This window comes from Leuresthes tenuis, unplaced genomic scaffold, assembly GCF_036924035.1.
Source record: "Leuresthes tenuis unplaced genomic scaffold, fLeuTen1.0.hap1 SCAF_12, whole genome shotgun sequence".
NCBI classification, from domain to species: Eukaryota; Metazoa; Chordata; class Actinopteri; order Atheriniformes; family Atherinopsidae; genus Leuresthes; species Leuresthes tenuis.
In genome coordinates, this window is record NW_027325366.1 from 8,668,559 (window position 1) to 8,691,682 (window position 23,124).

Here is a 23,124-nt window from a genome sequence, read left to right on the forward strand (position 1 = left end):
ATTGGTATTTGACTATCAGTATAAAGCCAATCGAGGTATATCTCTTTAAGAAACTCTAGTCTGTTTTTAGAGTTCACTGGTCATCATTAAAAATAGCATAGGGAGTGTGAGAGAGTGCGACTACCCATGCTGTAGCTGTGGTTTCTGACTGAAACAGAACGCCTGAGTGTATAAGGAGTACTTGATCCTCGTGCAGTGGTTGATGGCGAGTTCAATAGCTACGTGGAAATCTAAGATTCATAAAGATCCACAACGTACTCGTGCAGTACGCACAAAGACTCTCTCTAACACAAACAAACACATATACATGTTTTGTTTTGTTTTTATTTCAACAGGACATTCCTGTTTTTCGCGATAATATTAAGAAAAAGTGTCATGCAAAAGCCAGATATTTTGTATGAATCACAAGATATGAAGCCATATTATTCTTTAATTCAAACAAAGCTGATCTTAGCTCTTAATTTAGCATACACATTCCTTGAGCCTCTTTCTGGTGACATATTAAATTTAAACAAACACACAAACTCTGACTTTGTTCGCCAGAACATGTTTTATGACGAATTAGTTTTGCTCATTGTGAATTGTCCATTAAAAATAGCCGTAGGCTATTACTTGCATGCCTTGCATATAGTAGAAAATATATCCGATATCCCATGAAGGCAACTCATTTGAGCACAAGCTTTGAAGATCGCCAGTATGTGAATGTGACAGGTTGGAGGCTTCTGCATTCAATTCCTGGGGTTGGAGTCACTCTGCTGTCAGAGCATGTGAATGAGCCCTATTGTGAAAAAAAGAAGAAGTTTGAATTGTAGTCTAACTATTGATAATGCTTATTTTTTAAAAGGCAGTATTTGTTTTATTTTCACAAAGTCAGAGATTGTTATGGACATGGTTTAAGAGCACGGTATAAAGTTACGGAAACTGCTTTTGATGGAATATCCGAGAAAGCGTATAAGAATCGCGGGGGTGCCTGACGCCGCCACAATCTGAAGTACTCTTCCTAGCCAGTTAGAGCGTCATTACAGAAACACAGGAAGAAGTGCAAAAACGGATGTATGACAATGACCCACGCTGCGAACACAACCAACCGCGTCTTGTGTCGTCTCATCGTGTTTAACTTGACATTTTAACGACATATGAGACCCACTACACTGTAGCTACAGCTGCCGTTCTGTTTGGATTATTGAACGCGCTGCTGGACCAACAAGTGTGAATTAATCAGCACAGGGAGCGGAAAGGGGCTTTTGAGAGAACATGGGGACTCAGGGAACAGGACGAAAAAGATCGACCAAGAAGGAGAGGTCGACGGTAGAGGACGATGCCCTAAATCTCATAGCAAGAGAGGTGAGTGGCGGGGGTTCAAATGCGAAATAACCCCCTACCTGAGAAGTTTGAAAAGATTGAATCAGTTTTTTTTTTGTTTTTTTTAAAAAGACCGCATCTCACAGCTCTGTCACGTTAAGACCCCCAAAACTTTCATAAACAGAGATTCTTGCTTTAAGGTATTCCATAATATTAAGTAAATACGTGTTTTATTTGTGTCCAGAGTAATTATCTAACAGTAAACATTTTATTGTAGAAAGCAGACCACGAGAATAGCCAGTAGGCTACCATTGTAACAAATTACACTATAACTTTTCACTGTAATTACAACCAAACATTTTGCTACTGTATGACACTGTGATTTTTTTGTATGCCAGGAGACTGTGAAAAGTAACATGCTGACATTTTAAACATTGATCTTTAAAATCTGCTACAGAATGTAGATGCAAGTGAGATATATATGATACTTGTAATTATACAAGAATGTACAACGAAATGATGGTGCGCCATCTATTGATAAAATATCACACATAATAAATATTGAACATTAAAAACACAGTCTTACGTTTAGGGATTTTTGAGTTCAGTGTGGGTAAGGTGTGTTTATTTCACAAGTTAAGGTTAGAGGAACTTGACCATGTAAATCTATCTTTCTTATAAATGACAAGATAAAACATTAAGGAATTTTTTTTGCCATTCATCTGTTGGACATGATGTCCCAGCTGGAGTACATCCTGTTTGGGGGACAGGCCCATTTGGTTGATCCAGCCCTCATTAAGCCAGTCCATGTGGCAGGGCTGTCAAAACTGTAATTGTTTTGCTCTGTGGCATGTTAATCATTGTATAAAAGTCTTCTATTGACTGCTCACTGCTGTGGCAGATTTCATAAACATCACCCGCAGCTTAGAAAAATGTGTTTTATTGTACTAAGGAATAAACCTTTCCAGTGCTAACCTGCATGCCTTGATAGGCTACCTTTTAATGATGCAAAAGTGTAGTTGGCAGCCTTTGCGTGCAGTTGTTTCCAACATGTGCTGAAATCATGTTGTGACAGGTTTAAACTTTTTGAAAGTTTCCAATCCCATATATTATTGTGACTGTGGTTTGGGTAAATTGATGTTTTATAGTTGGACTGCCTTCTGTGTCATCAGCACTGAAATCACCATATTGAAGTGTGATACACGGCACACTTCTGTCTACAATAGTGCCACAGATGTGTAAATAAAAAATTGATTATCAATGTCATCATCAATAGAAGCACATTGCACTTCTGTTTTGATGTATGGAATTCTGAGCTATTGTCTTTCCTCCAGTTTAACAGCTGAAGTTGAGTTTTTTCCTGGAGCGAGATAATGAGCATTGAAACCGGAACTCAGCCATTGCATTAATTGTGGTCAGCTTTTGGTGCTTTCATCAGCAACGAGGAAGTTTAATCTGTGATAACCTAAACCCGGATGTTTCAGCAAATTTGCATATCATTTGTCAGTGCCGTACTCATGCTGTGCAGTCATTCTTATTTAGATGTTTATGATTGTGGTTTAATACCAAATTCTTACAAGGTTTGGTTGTTTTTCCTGTAATCTATTCCTCACTGCTTAGCTGACTATTTACAATGCTGTAGGGTGTCTGATGCTTCACATTCCCTTAGCTGGTAATCATTTCTGATTGTAATCTATTTGCAGGAATGTTACCTGTCTGTGGTGTCAGTTGAGTTTGACCAAACTTGTGCACTAAAGCTGCAGATAAACTGCATTCAAACAGGAGATTGTTTTTGACTGGCAAATCCTCATCAGTCTCAAGATGTGGGAAGTCAGAGCTCTAACAATAAATCCGTAAAGAGAAAGTCTGTGTCTTTAAGTGGCGGAGCACTCACTGTCGGACCACCTCACTGGCGGAGCACTAAGAAGTTGGTATGTTAGCCCTGATGAGTTGGCCCATTCTGCAAAGAGTTTTAAAAATAGACGCTCTTAAAAGGTCAGCTGTTGCTGCACCCTGTTTTAGATAGGGTCTGTTGGTGGGGGATGGGTGTGGAGGAGAATGGATGTGGCTCACCAGCCAGCCGTCCCACCAGCATGGAACATCAAGTTTGTTCATGAAACTGTTTGGCATCAATGTATTGAATGTGCAAGCAGCATGGGCTCATATTTAAAGTCATTATGATATTGCTGTGCGTTTATCCTCTCCATCAGTTCACTAATTGCTGAACAAATGGGAGGCGCCCACAGCAGGAAAGAATGCCAGCAATGAATACCAGAATTTTACTTATTCTTTTTCCCTGCATCTGTGAAACAATTTGTGTTCCACTGTAAATATTAATTTAGCTTGAGGATCTCGCACTGTAGTTGACATTCAATACTCTAATGTGCTAATATTACTGAGATTCCAAGTGGAATTTAAATGAATGTAAATGGGTTAAGCTTTTGATGAGTAGGAAATGGTTTCTCACAGTGCTAGAGATTGAATGTTGTTCCTCACTTGTAAGTCCCGTTGGATAAAAGCATTCATTAATTGACTAAGCAAATGAAAATAGAATATTTCCCATTCGTATGAGATTGTCAGAGACTGAGAAAGTACATCAATTGAGCTATGATAAAAAAAAGTTGTCATGAGAGGTTTGATTTTCCCACAGCATCGGGTCACATAGCCTTTACAATTCACTTCAGCGTGTGAATCGTGCTGTGGTTGTTTAAAATATATTTTATATCTCTATAATTACTGTAGCAGCTGAAAATATCCCTTTTCTACAATTTTAAGCTTGTTAAACTGTAAGTCAAAAATATATTGTCATCTGATTAGTTAAGATTTTATTGCACTACAGCAGAAGCAGAGTTGTTGTCAACTTCAGATTTTTTATTTTTTTTTTACTTAACTTGATGACACTGTGTCCACCATCACTGCAGTTTGTCAGATAAGAAGCTGCACCACCACACAAACCTTTATAAGTCCTTCAAGGATTTGCTGTTAAACAAATAAGCAGTAGGTGGGAGCAATTAAGAACATTGATATTTAAACTGACAGACTAGAGGCTGCAGCTCAAATGCTTTTAAGCATTTTTCGCTCATTCATTTATCTCAAATGCTGTGAAAGAAACAATTTGATTCTACAGCTGATTAGATAAAAACCATGGAGCCTGTTGGCTAGAGCATGTCCCAGCTGTCATTAGGTGAGGGGCAGGGTACACCCTGGACAAGTTGCCAGTCTATCACAGGGCCACATTGAGACAAACAACCATCCATGCTCACACTCACACATAATTTAACCATTTAGACCTGAGACACATTCTAATCCTGGAAACTGTGATACATTGCGTTGCATTAGGATGAACTCTTTAAATTAAATATCTTTTCATGTTTTCGGACCAATCACCCGTAATCATCCGCTTTTGGTAATGTGGTATTATAGCTAGTTGATTATAAGGCTCTGGGGACAAGAGGACAAACTGGGTAAAAAGGATTTGTCAAATACCCACATGCTGCATTTAGAATTTCAGGATTTCAGTGAGTCTAATTTGATTTGATTTGATTTAGTTTAGATACAGCTGTCAGTTTGTCAGTTCATCAGTGGTTACATTTGTATTTACTATTTAGTGGTTAGTTAAATAGTAGTTTCTGCTGTACAATTCATTTCCTTTACATATGTTTATGTACTTTAGACCTACAGTCTAGTTCTGTTTTCTTTTATTTAAAAATTAAGCTGGGCATTTGAACTATACCTAGTTAATTTAGTTGATAAATAACTAATACGATACAAAGGACAATAGGGAAGATCAGGCTGACCAATGGAATTGGACTGACACATATACAGAGATTCCATGATCTGTGTCGTCTATATGGATTTTGTTTTTACTTAAGTCATACCGATCAATGGGCTGCTTATTTATTTATTCATTTTCAGCCACAGTAACAGTGTTGCGTGATGAGACACTTCTGTGGGTGCTGGTACAACTTGCACAAGTAAGATCAACACACAAAATAAAGATAGATATTTAAAAACATTTTCCAACCATAACCTAGTGATGTCAAAGGTAAATACAATATCTACCTTTGTTTAAGCCTTTAGTGTAAATTAAACTCAAAGATCACACCCAGTTATATGTTGGTGATAAATATAGATGAGTCTGTTGATGAGATGGCTTGTGAATGTTGTTCAGTTAAACTAGAGGGCACATTTTTATATATATTGATTAGTTGTTTCGAAGAAGTACTCCAAACGATCAGCCTTGTAACTTAAGGTCAAGACAAAGACTGACTCTTCCAGACACTTTACCACTCACAATATCCTTATATTGCTTTAATAATCCACTTCATGACTGTGGCTCACAAACCCAAATGCATGTCACATGAACTGTACTTTAAATTATCCATATTTTTAATTTCAAAGAGCCTGACCTGTCACTAGTGCTTTGTTTGCTCATAGTCCTCCAGCTGTGATAGCTGGCCACTGAACTCAGATTAAGTTTCTGAACACCTTCTAACATCTCAATGTCTTTGTAACAGGAGTCATGAAATATACTTAATACGTAAAAAGGGGGACTCCGACTTCCTCCCACACACCGAAAAACATGCATGCTAGGTTAATTGGTGATTTTAAATTGACCATAGGAGTGAGTGTGATTGTTCAGGGTTGTTTGTCTCTGCTTTGCCTTGTGATGGACTGGTGACTCGTCCAGGGTGTACACAGCCTCTACCCGATGACAGCTTGGATAAACTCCAGCCCCACCCTGAATTTGTTTAAGCAGGTATAGAAAATAGATGGATGGATTTTAGTGCAGGTCAGTGAACGTGACGGATTGGTATCAGAGCTCATAACAAACCCATTTTATAAATGTATGAATATTTAGAATGTAGAACTGTGTACAGTATGTAATGAAATGGTGCACTAAAACTGAATTTTTTACATCTTGTGTTTAAATAAGTTTTAAATCTAGTTTTACAGGTTATTTGACATCAGTGGTGGAGAATAAAGGTGAACTAATAAAGTACATGATTAAGATTAACAATATTGTACTTAGTAATTCAAAATGAATGGGCTTTTATGTGATTTCCATGAATTGTTTTGTTGTTATTGGATTTCAGCCATCAATGTGGCAATGATGTTTTTTTTTGTTATCTAACACTAAAGGAAAAGCAATGTGCAAAGTAGTCAATTTTGTCATTGCTTTGGGGCTCATAGACATTTTTAGCGTTTTTGCTGATTAGTAAGGAATCTTAGACAGACAACTACAAAAATCAACAATGTAGACTTATAATGGGATGGAAAATGTCAACCTCCCTGTTGCTCAGTCTAATATTTGGGTTTGCACTGAAATGTAGTCTATTATTTTATATTATATAAAATGTATTAAACGCATTCATAGCCCCTTCAGGATTAATTTTTTGTAAAAGTTTTATATAACACCATCATCAGATGATGAAAGCAAATTTTCAAGTACTAACAAAAATGGGACCGATGTATGTTTTGTAACATGGTAGTTGAAGAAATCTACCATCTTCAAAAAAATGTTGAAGATATTTTTTGAAGAATGACCAAATTCTCAAAATCAGTTGAACTATAGGATTTTTTTAACATTTAACCCAAAGTATCAGACATGTGATGGTCTTTGGTGATGGTCTGTTTTGTGTGCACAAGTTAGTGGAAATGATCCTAACTGGGGATTAACTTGCCTGGTTGGTGGTACATGGTTGTAAGAAGCTCAGTGAGGCGTTGAGAGAATTGAGTATTTAGTGCAGATTAGTCTGAGACTTGACAGCAAATAAGGGGAAAGGCCACGAAACAATTCCCTCATCATGGTTGAAGTTCTTAAGGGAGCATGCCAGAATGCCACAGTCAGTTCCGCACCAACAGCCAAGTTAATCTTTAATACTGAGGGAAAGCATCACACATTTACCCAATGGTAGCCAACAGGAAAAACAACACTTTGCCATTCTTAACGTGTCCAGTATAAATTCACAATGTCATTTAGTTGCTTAAATGGGCTTTACCTTGAAACAAATCATAAAGCATGTTTTGCATTACAGCCATCAGAAGATTGGCTCAAGCATATTGACTTGTTTTTCCAACTTATTGTGCCGTGAATTGCTTCTACACACATTAAGGGTCCAAACAGTTACTTGTGTATTCCATGATACGAGTACATGCACAAAGTAGTGGCTTTGGTAATTCTAGACTTGCCTGACTCATGTCTCCTTAAAAGGAAGTGGAGTCTTTGAGTGTGTTGGTTTCCTCCTTATGACATCACCTCAGGCACAGCCCATGCAGATTGTTATCACAAACTCCTTCCTGTTTATTCAGAATGGCTGAGTTTCTTCCAAAGTTTAGGGAACATTGGGGGTAGGGCTCAGTTGAGACAGTATTCATATAGTACAATTTGTCAAGTTGGGTAGACTGAGGATATTAGTGCGCTTATAGAACTGAATTGGAAATGTGAGGATCAAATTTCATTGATGATGCTCGTGGAGCTGTTTTAGTAGAATTACACCAAACTTTGTTATTCTCACTTAGTTAATGTGTTTAAAACAGGTCATGAGACCTCGAAATATTATTTCCTCTTACTTAGAAAGTCCAAAAGCAAGAGTTCTAAAGTTAGTTTGGGATTTTAGCCTTTTATTCACATTGAGAGAATGGCGCAACATCCTAAAGAACTATAAGAAAATATCACAAAATAGAAGAGCTCAAATCATGGTAGTGGCAACTAATAATGGCACTTTGCAGAGGCAGCTCCCACATAGTACCACGGATTGCCACGGGGTGCCAGAGCAGCCGTAAACACCTGTAAGACGCTGCCACAGCCTTGCCATGACTGCTGCCGCTGTTTGTGGAAGCCAATGCTGATCATCTGCAAATGCTATGGTAGACATAGATACCATCTCAAGTAAGTGCAGTGACTTTGTATTTTGGGTCTAAGACATTTTTATTAAAGAATGACCAATAACTACATCATCATCTGAAAGAATCTTACAGGCTTTCACAGCTTTTCTGGCACACCGTGGCAACCTGTGGCACCCTGTGGTAGCTGCCTTTGCAAAGCTGTGGCAGCTCAGGCTGCCATTGGAAGTGCCATTGTTAGTTGCCACTACCACGATTTGAGCTTGTTGTATTTCCACTCTCTGTGACTCTGAACAAAGCTGGAATGGAATGCAAAATGGATGACTGGTATACTGGCCTCTCAAGTTTTCCAGTGCTGGAATTGAGGGACAGGGAAATTGTTGAAGAAATGTCTGACCTGTTTATGGGCCCCTTTGCAAACCACGTAATACCTGCTGTCTCAGGTGTCACTGTCCTGAGGCATGTAGTAAAATACTTAGGTGAGTGACTACATATAACTAACCTTAATGTGTAAATCATCTTTTGGGGCCATATATATTTGAGAATTTCCTCTCTGCAACTGATCTTCTGTTATTCACTTTGCTTATAGAGCTTCATTGCCCAACTTCCTGAAAGGCATTGCTTACTCCCATCATGCTTTAGTAGCATTTAGAGTTGCAAAATAAACTGATACTGCCTGCATGACCCTGTGCAGGCGACAAGTAGCTTCCCATAACTGCCATAAAGAAAAACAAGGAATGCCCTATATTCAGATTGCCTATTCTATTAAAGTATGTGGTTAACTAAAATATCTACGTCACACTTGTCTCCAACAGAAGTCCAATGTCATGTTTATTAGTTGAGTTGAGGACTTCCTCATTTCTGAAATTTCATGACTTGTTTACAGTTGGAATAGCGTAAATGCTCTTGGCCCGGAAACATCTAGTAGAGATTGTAAAGCTTTCAGAAGACTGCTTCCCTTTACACATTAATGTAGCTTTCCTGGTTGCATCGAATGTCTTCTTGGTTCAAACACGCGTCCACTCACTGTTATATTTTTAGAAATGTCTGAAGCATGCTTTTATTTTGCAAATTATTATCTGCTGCAGCTACATGTACACCACAACTATTTACACAGCTACTGCTCTGAATGTTTGTAGAGCAGTTCCACTAATGCCCCTAAATTGCCACTGTGAATATTGCCGGTTTTGCACTGCAGTTTGTCATGGTTTGTGTTTTCCTCTGTAAATATCTTGAATGGGCTTGGTTAGCCATTTTGCTCCATGTGAGAAAAAGATTCAATTGACTCATGTCTGTGCCTGTAGTATATGCTGACCATTTTGCAGCCACTCCCATATTGACAACATCTTGTAAAGTGGAAACTTTTCATTTTTTCCCCCAAGTTAGTTAGCATCAGCTCTGTCTGTATAATAAGCTAAGTGTGTGAGTCCACTTATTGATTATTTTTCATTCTGAATGCAGTCAGACATTCACTGGGTCTTGAATCAGTTATTTCTGTATGCAGTCTTTGTGTAGTCTGTCAGCACTCATGGTCATTAAAATACCCGTTTGTTTTGGTGCTGAAGGCTGGCATGAACTTGTGGAAATTTAGTTGTGCTAGCATTTAGTCCTGGTGGCACTTGAGGCCTTGGTGATCCTATAAACTGTCTGTAGACACAAGGCAGCGGCTTAAAATTAGGGCAGGGCAATAGGAACTAAACTTTGAACATTTATTGGTATTTCTAGCCTGAGGATGTATGAATATATGAAAATATATGATACGTATACACTACTATTTCAAGTGCAAAAGTTTGAACTCAATGCCAAATTGATCTCATAAGCACTTTTATGGAAAGACTATAACACAATCAGAACCCTTCTAGGTTTAAAACTAAAAAAATAAGTAAACAAGAATAACAGGCCTCTTCTGTTTGAAAATATATTGTTGCTTTGTATGTATTAACATATAAATAAAAAGAAAGATGTACAGTTCAATGACTCTATAAAATAGATAACCTTTATTAGATAGTCATGTGTCCATTTCTTCAGGGCTATGTAAATGAGGCCTTAATTGTTTCAAAATAAACAGTTGTGTAGTACATATTAACTCTCCTTAAAACCAGACATTGGCTAGCAACAACGGATTTTACAAATGTGATGTTATACAATAAAATCACCTTCTGACTAAGTGTTTGTTTTTCTATAATGTAATTTTCTAATGTAGAATGATTGAGAACGTTGTTGACAGCCACTGCTCACAGAGAGCTTCAGCTCTGCTGGACAGAGATGCAATGGAGAAAAAGAGCATGCACACAGGACTGCTTTGGTGACACTATTCCATGGAAGTTAGCTATGTTTTGTCCAGCATCACTATGCTGGCAGTGCTGCTAGTGAGGAGCAGGAGAAATCCACATTGGCTTAGCTTTACGGGGGAAACAGATGGTGTTGGGTTATAATGTTATCAGTGGTATTGTCTGTTTTCTTACTTACTATTTGAAAAAAAAAAAAAACAGGTTAATACAAATTAAAGAAACTGTGTTTGCCGCACAGCCTCCCTTAACAGAAACCAGACCAATGAATAATACCAGTAGAAAATGTATGGATATGTTTGTGAATTGATAAATGTGGCTTCTAGTGGAAAAGCACTTTGAGTGGTCAACTAGACTGGAAAAATGCTTATAAAAACAGTTTAGAAATGTCATTATAGTCTTATTTGGAATATCTCTGTAATGATTACCTGTTGTTCATTGAAAAATTTAGATTTTTTTCTATTCTATTCTATTTTCTATTCTATTCTATTTTCTGTTTGAGAATATAATGTGGACCAATTGCAAAGTGGGTTACTAAAAGTGCAGAAGTATCAGAGCACAGAAAAGGCAGAATATATAGCATATGTTGCATTGTCTGAATTGAACTAGACTGTTCAAAGTTAACGTTTTTATCCTTGAACTGATATTTTAATCACTTTTGTATCCAAGTGATAAGTCTTATTTGAGCATCCAGATTCACAAAAACTAGCTTATTTTCTCTCAGGAGGACAGCCATCCCATTGAAATTATGCAGAATTAGAGCAGTTTTGATTGAACCAGAATCCATGTAGGTCAATATAAATAGCTGTAAAGTAGAAGAAAGAAAGGATGTGTGCCTTCTGGCCTAGTTACATGCATCTTTGTCAGTAAAGGCTGATGAAATGTGTATGCTCAAGGGGACATATGTGACAAGGCAGGTTATCCAATCTGACATCGTAGTATATTTCGATAACTGAAAAAAGTCCCATGAAAAAAATAAATAATTGTATGATTGATAAGTGAAGGGCAGTAAAAAAAAAAAAACTTTGCTTCTGACTACCTTTTAACCAGAAAGATAGATTAAACAAATTAAACTGAGAAGAAGATTACAGAGGGACTTCACAATGAAAAAGAAAAACAGGGCAAGTCTATTTTTTTGTAAAAAAATTATACTGATGTGAACAAGTTTAACACATGATTGAAAATAAGAGAAGGCCCAAAATTGATGAACTGTTGTGAAAATAGTGACATTTCTGTCAGTAAAGGTGGTAATGGTTAAAAAATTCAATGGCAGTTAGCATGAAAGGGATGAGCACAACACTCGCATGTGGAACTTTTGCGTGTTGCATACTTGCTTAGCACTCTTTCCTATAAAGAGGGCGGTAATGATGTGCAAATTATGCAACAATTCACACTTCTCACTGTGAAGAGGCTGCTGTTCTCAAACATATAATGACTGATTATCACTCATGCACCCTTAAAACAAGCTAAATTCAACCCTTGGATGTATGACAGTCAAGAAAGTCACATGACTTAAATTCACTGCAATTTAAAACAGAGGTGCAGGACTTTGTTTTTTCCTTTTTGGCTTTGAGAGTAGTTACACAAACTCTGTCCATATGTTCTTGATCTGAGCATTAAGTTTATAATTGTTGCATTAAAAACTTTTATTTGATACTTGTCCACCAAAGACCACTCCATATTCATAGTTTCTGTGGCATACTCAAGCGTTATTTGTACAGTTGCCGACCTCTTCATCACTGCTTGTGAATCAGTATGGCAACGTCACCACAAACATTAGATAAGAGGGAGGGTGTTATGCAACGATAAGTTGCATGATCTGAAAGAAAACAGGTGTGCCACAGGCAGAATTGGTAAAGAGTCTAAAGAGTATTGTCTAGTTTTTGATACTTGAGGAAATCGTCTTTTTGCTACTTATTGCTTGTCAAATTATTATTATTAAATTATGAGATTTTGACTTATGAAGTTCTGTATATAAGAAAGTTGGGTTTTTTTGTCAAAATTTATTTTGTGTAAATGGGTAGAGCTGAAACCTGTTTAAGAATATTTAGATTATATTGTCCTAGCTTTTGACTGAGTAATCTTGACAGTTTAGAGGTTTGGGCTATTGATAAATTGACAAATATGGTAAAAAAGCCTCCAATCCCAACAGAGTAGGGTATGCCTTATGCTGATCCAACCTAGCACCAATCCTGCCTGGAAGACTTAATCTGCATCGTGTGAGGTCAAGTGTCATGAGCTTGAATGTAATTTATATGTTATGTTAGTCCCAGACTGTAGCTTAAATAATCACTTTTTTACACTTTCCTAACTTGGAAACACACTTTGCATCAGTTAGTCTGGATTTCTGTTTGTTTTCCTGTTTCTGGTCCTGAAATTAGCAGATGTTCACTAATGTTACTAATTCCCACAACATGAGCCTGGAAACAACTTATTGTCCTTCTCAACAGAACAAACAGCAAGGACTTCCTTTAGAGGTGTGTAGGGTTCAAACACTTGATATAGCACAACAAAATTACTATTGTAAGAACTAATTGTCCCTGCTCTGTATGTGCATGTATACGTTCACATTTCTGCACATGGAGGCTCCAGTTGTGTTTATGTAGCTGTTTTAAGTTTAAAAAAAATCAAAAGCAAAACTGTTTTATGCAAAACAGAAAGACGGGATGCAACAAAGGGCTCCATAATAGGAATCGAACCTTGGTCAACTGCGTCAAGGAACTACAGCCTCTGTACATGAGATGCCTGCTCAACCAGTTGAGCTATACAGTGCCCATATGATGCTGTTTTAAGTTGTCGTATTTTTTATATTTTCCTGACCTTTTTGTATTATATTTATTAAAACAATGTAGAACTGCAAAAATATTACAATGTGTGAGACTAGACTAGACTTGACTAGAGACTTAACGGTTTAACGGTTCCTCACACAACAGTCCAATGCCACAAGATTGCACATTTATATATTTATACCCTAGGCGGTCTACAAAGACTCTATTTTTGCTCTCTAATGTCAATTGAGTGAATTCATTGGCTGAACTTTATCTCAAACTAATGACCACATGCATAAAAGCTCTTAACCATGGCGCTTGTTATTAGAGGGTGCAACTAAGTACCTATTTTTAGTCGTCCTTTGGGCAAAGTAGTCATGGAAATGGAGGCTTACAAGAGCTGTGTTTATGCAACTTAAAGGCCAAGAAACTAATGTTATCTTACTCTTCTAACATTGTAGCTTTATCACCTCTAAGGTCATGAAGGATGTATGTCAAGTGAGAGATTCTGTACATATATGCTGTACTAAAGTCTCGTTAGCATTTGTTTCGCATAGAGTAATTTGCAGAAATATTAATTTACTATTAATTACATGAATTTACTTTGAGGAATTGTATTGTACACAATCATACAGTGAGCAACAAGGTAGAACCTTTTTTTTTTATTTATTTTATTTAGTTTGAATATAATTTTGCAGTGGAAGTTTTTCAGTTAATCCTTTTAGTCTTTTTACAGGCCTCACTCAGGAAACATTTCTTTATTGAATATCCTGGTACACACTAACTTCTATCCTTATGGAGGAAGTGCCTGGTGCTCTACTGCTCCGTCAACATTGTAGACCTCCTAATGGACAGACTGAAACATGTTAGCAGACCCAAGCAGATGGACTTTGCCTAAATCCTCTTTTAGACTTTACAGCTGCCATCTTAAGTCTGGAAACAAACTAACAAATACACAATACAACCTTCCTTTGTCACAAAAAAGAATTGCTGCAGAGATGTCAGTGGGATTAGTCTGCTCATATCCCTACATTTAGGTGTGGCTGTTGTACCAAAACCACATTGTAATGCAACATTACACAATACTCACTATAAAGTGCTAAGACAAAAGGTAGAAAACCCAATGTAGCATGTGACAGCAGAAGCAAGTCGCCTTTTCATGTTTTGATGTAATAGATCTTGATTTGGTAAAATTCACTGTCCTATGATACAAACAATTTATCAAATGGATTTTCTGACTGTTTAGAAGGTGACTGATAACTTGTCCTGGTTGAAGCCATGGCTTCAACAGTACAATCCCATGTACTGTATATATATATTTAAAATATCTCATTGACATACAAACTGACATAAATCAAATAAGCATTTTCAATATCTCACTAATGTTTTGTGAGCTTGGGATTCAGTGTTGAAAATTGACCCTAACTGCAGTGCTTTGTAACTGATGAGCTGACATATACACTAATATAAAAAGTTTTGACATAGGAAATTAAGGTTACTACAAAAGGCACCAACAGCTGAATTGGTGCCAAAGAGATTAAAGAAAAGTTTGATAACTGTTCTAGATGTGTTGAAGGCTTTGCAGTTGATTGACCTGCAGGTCACTGAAAATGTACAGAAAATATATGACAATGGCCATTAGTTACTAAAACTAACAGCTAGTTTCAGTAATAAAACAAGAGCTCAACCGTAGAGGGAGCAAGTAAGTATTGTGTCTGTTTTAGTGATATTCAATCCTGTTCAGAGCTTCCTGCTACCAACAATTCTTGTCTACTAGTGCAGTCTACCAATGGTCTAGGATGAGGGTACTTTATATTATATCATCATGAGTATCTTTATCAACAGAGAATTAACAGATTTGTTCAAACTTTTGATTAGTACTCTAATTGCTTGGGTACACACACAGTGATGTATTTCTGTATTTCTTTTTGTTTTTCCTTACATTAATATTAACTGAATCATTCAGTGAAGTTTCTGTGCATGTGTACAGTTATAAAAAAAACTATTTCCTTTGAAGCCAGCTCTTTCCTTTGTGTATTCCTTTCATTCAGTCTTGGTGACTGACATTGGGTAAAACCCATTAGTGCAATGGTAGGAGTTATTACAGTTACTGTGCCTAGAGCCTAAAGGGCTGCAACCAAACAGTGCCTACCACAAAGTTAGAGGAAGGAAATGCTTACACACACACTGCAACATACATACACACACACACACACTGCACACTCTGAGAGAGGTCCTTTTAAGGAAAAGGCCCAGCTCTTGCCTGAGTGCTGAGTGGAGCAAAGGCAAGTCCCTCATATACAGAAATACGAAACACACTGTTGTGACTGCCTGTCTGTATGAGTCTCAAGATTATGACAAGATTGTATACAATTAAACAGTGTATTATATTCATTCTGAGTTAAATGATACTTGATATTTTGTGTTTGTACACTGTTGGTTAGAGTTTGACATACTCCTGTGTAAGGTCTTTAATAAATGAAAATGACAAACTGCGAATCAATCTTTACTTGCATTTTACCTATATTACTTTTTAATAATCCATCAGAAGTGTCCCATATTCCCTTAAGAACTCGTTCGAGGAACTCGACCTTTGTTCACATACATGTACGGCATTTATAAATGTGTCAGCTGACCCTGCAAAGGCTTCTTTTGTCTCACTTCTCTTTTTTTTCTATTTTTTCCCCTTCTGTTTCTAATTCTTTCTGACTCTGCCTTCAGGCCGAGGCCAGGCTGGCAGCAAAGAGGGCAGCCAGGGCAGAGGCCAGAGAGATCCGCATGAAGGAGCTGGAGCGGCAACAGAAAGAGGTATACAATACACCATGATAAAGAACACAGAGGCATCTCATAGTTATTTCCACATTGCAATTGTTCCTACAGAGAGGTTGTGGTATACGTTATCAAAAAGAAAGCTCTTACTAATGCATTGCCCCAAGTAACAGAAGGAAATCAGCAATCTTCCTGGCACAAACTTTTACTTTTGATTTTTAGAATTCCCTGCCAACAAAGCTTCATGCTCTTAAATATGCCATATCATAGGTTAGTGGTGTAAATTAGTGGTGTTGAACAGGAACCACATCAATGAGGAGTCCAGCTCTGGAAATCTTGGCAGTATTAGTTCATGAAAACATGAAGACTCAAAAAAAGAAAAAAAAGCAGTAAAACCTACTTACTAGTTTCTCAAAGAAGGTTCCAATATGTTCAAATTAGTCTTAAGCCAGACTAACAACTACAGTGAATTCAGGAATATAGACCGCACCGGATTATAAGCCACAGGTGTCCACATTTTAATACGAGATATTTACAGAGAAAGAGGTTACACGTGAGGATTTTCAAACTTTTAATTAAATGCGTATGGCAACATAAAAAAATACATACTGCAAATGCATTTTTTCCTGAACAGTGCCTGTAACACCGATGGTTTTAACTTAAATACCTATCGGTAACGCATAAATACGTAAATGCGCTGCTAGGCCCCCAATAATAGGGAAAAATACTAAAACAATGGGTGCCTTCGCAGCTTCACTGCTAGGAATTATGTAGGTGCTTAATCAGAGGTGCTTTCTGCTTTTCTTAGGTGTAAAAGATATATTATAGATACAGTACAGAGTACTTGAACACCTTTATAGATTAAAAAATGTTCCACTTTACTAATTTGTAGTGCCAAAATTGCACATCATGGGTAAACATTAACGCCAATAGACACTTAAACATCCTCATTGGCCCCTTGGCACTTCCCTGACTGAACGTGTGGCACCAGCACTAGATTGTGCGTCGTGATGAAACAGGTTCTTAGTTGAACTGTCTGTGTGTAATTGTGTGTTTGCATTGCAGGTCAGTGGTGTGTTATCTGCATTTTTCTTTTTTTGGTTTATCACCTTTGATCTTTGCCATGGGAGTCTACGCTTTTCTGGGCTCACTATTCTTAGCCTGTAGTAATCTCAAACACACAGATGTCTTCCTCTTACCTTTTGACACTGAACTCCTTTAACTAGCCTTGTTTCTTTGTTCAGAAAGAAATTTACTTTGATGATCTGTGCCTGTACCTACATGTCACTCACGATGACTGCAATCGCTCTCAATCTCTCTCAATCTTCTCAAGTCAGCCCTCCTCTGTCACTCAACAATAATCTTTGATGTTAGGGTTAGGATAAAATTATATGTGATCTGTTCATGACTTGCAATAAATAAAAGTATCTCTCCAGAGCTGTAGCAATTGTTTAAAAATATGCTTGCTATTAAAAAAATAAAAAAAAATAAATAAATAAAAAAGTGCTTGCTATTGTGAAAATCCAGATCTCCATATTTCTATCTTATCATCCATTCTGATTTGCAGCATTATGTTTGATACAAGTTTAATTTGTCATGAAAAGTATTAAACAGAATATGCAGTTAAGACTTTTCTTATTTTATGTATTTAAAAATATTAGAATTAATTAAATTCTGTTATATAGTAGTTTTTTAATTATCGTAATATTTATTGTCACGGCCAGTAAGGCAAATTCTGATGTTTGTTGTGAAATCTCTATTGTCTCATACTTGCAGTAAAATACTATACAGATTTTCAGTGAGTTAACATGCACTGACAAAATTGGCCATTTAGACATGTCTGATAAGGTATTTTGTCATTTAGGGATAGAGGTCAGATGTTATCACTGCATAACTGTATACTAATTTAGATCATTTAATTTTACCTATATTACCTGAAATTATGTTGATTAAGAGGCTCCTTTCCTTTGAATAGTTGGCCTGAAAGTACACACACAAGTTAACCCACATAGGATAAAATTTCTATTTGAAGGTATATTTCAACACCTCTGATGGTGTAATAGTGAAGTGATTGTGTTTAAATAGTCAACCAGACTTGGTTGAAAACTAAGCCACAGGGAAAGCTGAAAAACTATAAATTGACAAGAAAGTAGTTACACATATTGAATCAGGAAAAAATATATAAATCAATATTAGAAAATATTAAAAAGTCTTTTTGCAGAATTTACAGTACAAAGTGGGTATCTGCTATAAGTGCTGGGAAAATTTTGTGCAAACGCAAGTAAAAAATCTACATGCAACTTTCAGGGTTTTTTTTGCCAAAACATAGCAGCTGTTTCAATATTCACAGTGAAGACACTTAAACAAAAATGGGTTTCATGGAGTAGTTATAAAAAAAAAAAAGGCCAATAAACAAGCTGCTTACAATATGTAAAACAGCACCTAGACTGACAGGCCTGTGTGCTGGGATAAAAAAGATAAAAAGATTCGAAATGTGTGTTTAATGCAAGATGACCCCCAGATTGTAAAGGACCTTGGGCCTTTTGTCTAAAAGAATGTTTACCAGCAAGAAGGTGCTTCATTTGTGGCTCACAAAAGATACAATATTAAGAACCTAGCGCATAAAAACTATTCAGCAGAGACCAAGTGAAAAGTAAGTGTGTTCCCTAATCACAGTTTTCTTAAATCCAGACGTAAATCTTTGTGTAATGGAAGCCTTTTAAAACTTGATAGTTTTCTGGGGAACCTACTGCTGTATCTGAACCTTTTTATTTAAAATTATTTTTCATTATTATTTGGCATTCTGCTCAGTTATTCTGCAATCAAAATACAAGTTACAAAAAAACATCAAAAACTTTGCACAAAGTAATTTGTGCACATACCTTAACACACATGTATACTAACACAAGTCATATGTACTAGATTAATCGTCATTGTTGAGCTGAGTCTGGTCAGGGTGTGTGTGACCCTTAAACCTTTTAGCCGAGTTCTAAAACAGATTAGTAGGTTGCACTCCTTGGTTTAGCCTCCAGTGGAGAAGTTATTGTTGGTGCCGTAGTGTTGACCTGAGGCACTGGTTGGAGTGCTCACAGCTCAGGAATTTCTGGATGTTTCCTCACACATTGAAGACAGAATTCAGGAGTGGACTACTGGTAAAACCTTTATAGCGGCAAATAAGAACCAAGTGGTTACCTCTGTTGCTCTGAGTTCAAATCTCAGTGGTTCCGTCTTTGCTGTGATCCTGCCTCCATGACTGTCCGTGGTGTTGCTTGCTGAATTCTGAAGGATGCCACCATTCCTGGTTCTCTTAAGGTAGCAGGACGGCTGGGCATCAGCTGACAGGGAGGGGGCTTAGGGTTCCCCTCACCGGGTGTCCAAGAGACCCTCTATGTCAGAAGGTGAGCTTGGTGAGTTGAAAAGAATGAGCACAAGCTTGTAGGCTGATTGTGTAACTTGTTTGATGAATGGGCTTACGACAGTGCCCAGCTTACTAGCTAATAGGCTGTCCAAACATGTAACGGGAGAAAAGTAAACAGACAAGATGTGTGTCAATGCATTTTATTGCAGTTGCAGTTTGTGGAAAAAAAAAGAAAAAAGATTTTGTTATTAATTTAGTGTAGTATTGTCTATGATTAGTTTACAGAAAAGGTTCAAGACTGAAACGGGGAGATGAGAGGTCAGAGTTCATGATGAAGTTTCTGCCACATTTACACTGAAAGTTACTTATATAGTATATTGTTCCTTTGCTTATGATGTGGACTGTGTTGCATCTTTGAGTTTCCTGGCACCTCCTACCATTGATGGTATTATTTTATGAACCTGACCTTTACAACTCAATGTAACGCAACTCAATCCCAGCTTCTTTGAAGTTACTTTGTTTTTGTGACTGCATAGTTTTTTTTTAACTGGGACATGACCATCTATGTCACCTGAACTGTAATTTAAGGGAGGGCCATATACCACTATATACCTGGGTGTGTTGTTGTCACTGAAGTGATGCTATCGACCAAAAAGGTCCTCTACAAAACCATTTCTGCGAGCCTGCACAACCATTCAGCAAATCCATTTATAGGGTGAGTGTACAAGAGAAACGGTTGCTGTAAATCTGGATTAAAATGCTGTGGAAAGTGGAATGCTTGGATGGAAAATGCAACAGTGAGTGTGGGGTTTGGTTTTAGGGAGTGTTGGATTTGGTCAGTGAAGGTTTGGGGCCAGGCTCACAAAGGCAGCATAGGCATCGGCATATTTCGAATTTAAGAGCAAATCTCTCTTTGGTCTCAATGGTGACAGAACCTTATGTGAAAAGTGTAAGAAAGGAATTATAAAACCAACAAATAGCAATAATGATGCTCCTGGCTCTTTTGATACCTTGAACTGTTGTGAAAGCAATGAGTGATCATAGTTAATAGCGGTGTTAATCCGTGAAGTATACAAGTATACAAGTAGAGACTTAAAATTAGGGCTGCACAAATTTGGATTTTTTTCTAATATTTGATTTTCCAACCTTTTACCGACTAATTTCTTCCAATTTTTGTTTGTATGTGTTTTCACTTCTTTGCAGAGACCAACTGCAATTCTTGTAGCAGAATTATGTTATGTGTGCTCTTATCATGATGGCCCACAGGTAGATGATTACATAGAAAACAATGCTTTTCAAATCTACACATTTACCAGGCAAAATTAATACATTTTCCAACAAAACTGCAAACTTTTTTGATCTTTAAAGGACTATATAATGACAGTTCTAATAACCTGGGGCCTGCTCTTTGAAGCAGGGTTTGTGACTCAGCAAGGTAATCTCTTGTTAGGGTTTACCACCATGGCAACTCCTGCTGGAAACAGGTTAGACTTTGTACTTGTTAATTATTTTTCTTCATTAAAAGTAGTCAAAGTAGTAAAATATTTCCATGCCATTTTCTTATGTTGCATGAGCTTATGAAGTACAGTGTGTGATACCCACCAAAATGAATCAGATTGTCTGCATATTCACATACATATTTAGTTGATAAAATTTTAATTAGATTAAGATTTATTAAGATCCTTGAACACATAAACCCTTTTTGTATAGCATTTTAGTGCCTTGATGACATTATACATTTAAAAGAAGCCCACTCACTGGTTTTAAAAAATGTAATGTTTGTTCTCTATTGTGTGCAAACATTTTAAGATAGCAAAGGCTCCATCTTGCAGACTGAGGCTTTCTCACCTACCTCAAGAATACACTTGCTGCATATTAATACAGTTTGCAATTGTAAATTGTCAGATCTGCTAGTGCTCAGCAATTTTGCCAACATCCCCTCCTGCTGGTCTCCTGGAGAGACAGTGGCGTTCCTCTAATTTAGAAGAGTCTCAATTAGTCTGGAAAGATAGTTTAATAACGTATAAGAAAGCACTTTGTAAAGCTAGAACTGCTTATTATTCATTATTGATAGAAGAGAATAAGAATAATCCCAGGTTTCTTTTCAGCACTGTTGCCAGGCTGACAAAGAGTCCGAGCTCTGTTGAGCCATGTATTCCTTTAACTCTCAGCAGTGATGATTTCATGAGATTCTTCATCAATAAAATTGTTTCTATCAGAGAGAAGATTAATGGAATCCTTCCCATTATTATGACTGATGTATCATCAAGTAGAGCAGCTTTAGAAGTATCTTTCGAACCTGAATTGTATTTAGACAGCTTCTGTCCAGTTGATCTTTCTGAGCTAACAACAGCAATAGTCTCTTCTAAACCATCAACTTGTATGTTAGACCCAATCCCAACCAGACTGTTCAAGGAGGTTTTCCCCTTAATTGACACTTCCATATTGGATTTGATCAATCGGTCTTTGTTGACAGGATATGTACCTCAGACTTTTAAGGTTGCTGTAATTAAACCTTTACTTAAAAAACCTACTCTTGATTCAGAAGTGTTGGCTAATTATCGACCTATATCCAATCTCCCTTTTTTGTCTAAAGTTCTTGAAAAAATAGTTGCAGTTCAACTTTGTGATCATTTACATAGAAATAATCTGTTTGAAGAGTTTCAGTCAGAGTTTCAGAGTGCATCATAGCACAGAAACAGCACTGGTGAAAGTTACCAATGATCTCCTGTTAGCTTCTGATAGCGGACTTGTTTCTGTGCTTGTCCTGTTGGATCTCAGTGCTGCATTTGATACGATCGATCATAGCATTCTGTTACAGAGACTTGAACATGTTATTGGGATTAAAGGAACTGCATTAGGCTGGTTTAAGTCATATTTATCTGATAGATTCCAGTTTGTTCTTGTAAATGAAGAATCTTCCTCACACGTTGAAGTAAGTCATGGAGTTCCTCAGGGTTCTGTGCTTGGACCGATTCTTTTTACTTTATACATGCTTCCATTAGGTAACATTATCAGACAGCATGGCATAAATTTCCATTGTTATGCTGATGATACTCAGCTGTACTTATCTATGAAACCAGATGAAACCAACAGGTTGGTCAGACTACAAGCCTGTCTTAAAGACATAAAGACCTGGACTGTCTGCTTTTAAATTCAGACAAAACTGAAGTTGTTCTCTTTGGACCTGAGCGCTTCAGGGAGAAATTGTCTAGTTATATAGTTACTCTAGATGGTATTTCCTTGGGTTCTAGTTCTACAGTGAGGAACCTTGGAGTTATTTTTGACCAGAATTTATCATTTGACGCACATATAAAACTGGTTTCTAGGACTGCCTTCTTTCACCTTCGTAATATTGCTAAAATCAGGAACATCCTGTCTCAGGGTGATGCAGAGAAACTAGTTCATGCATTTGTTACTTCAAGATTGGACTACTGTAATTCCTTATTATTGGGCTGTCCCACATATTCTCTGAAAAGCCTCCAGCTGATCCAAAATGCTGCAGCCAGAGTTCTGATGAGAACTAACAGGAGAGATCATGTTTCTCCAGTTTTAGCTTCTCTTCATTGGCTCCCTGTTAAATTCAGAATAGAATTTAAGATTCTTCTTCTCACATATAAAGCTCTTAATGACCGAGCTCCATCATATCTTAAAGATTTAATTGTAAGGTATTTTCCTAACAGAGCACTTCGCTCCCAAACTGCAGGTTTACTTGTTGTTCCCAGAGTTTCTAAAAGTAGAATGGGAGGTAGAGCCTTCAGTTATCAGGCCCCTCTCTTGTGGAATAAGCTGC

The 23,124-nt window shown here is 37.1% G+C and overlaps 1 protein-coding gene across 2 annotated transcripts in view; it reads left to right on the top strand.

Moving 5' to 3' along the window:
• Nucleotides 1-961: 961 nt before the first annotated feature.
• lrrfip1a (leucine rich repeat (in FLII) interacting protein 1a) overlaps nt 962-23,124 on the top strand; it is a 49,554-nt gene continuing 27,391 nt past the window's right edge. The window contains exons 1-2 of one of the 2 annotated variants that reach the window (XM_072396522.1): nt 962-1,344; nt 15,926-16,012. In XM_072396522.1, the coding sequence (XP_072252623.1) occupies nt 1,255-1,344; nt 15,926-16,012 (177 nt within the window). In that variant the 5' untranslated portion in view covers nt 962-1,254. The remainder of the gene's footprint in view (nt 1,345-15,925; nt 16,013-23,124) is intronic. The other variant, XM_072396521.1, reaches the window with a different exon arrangement.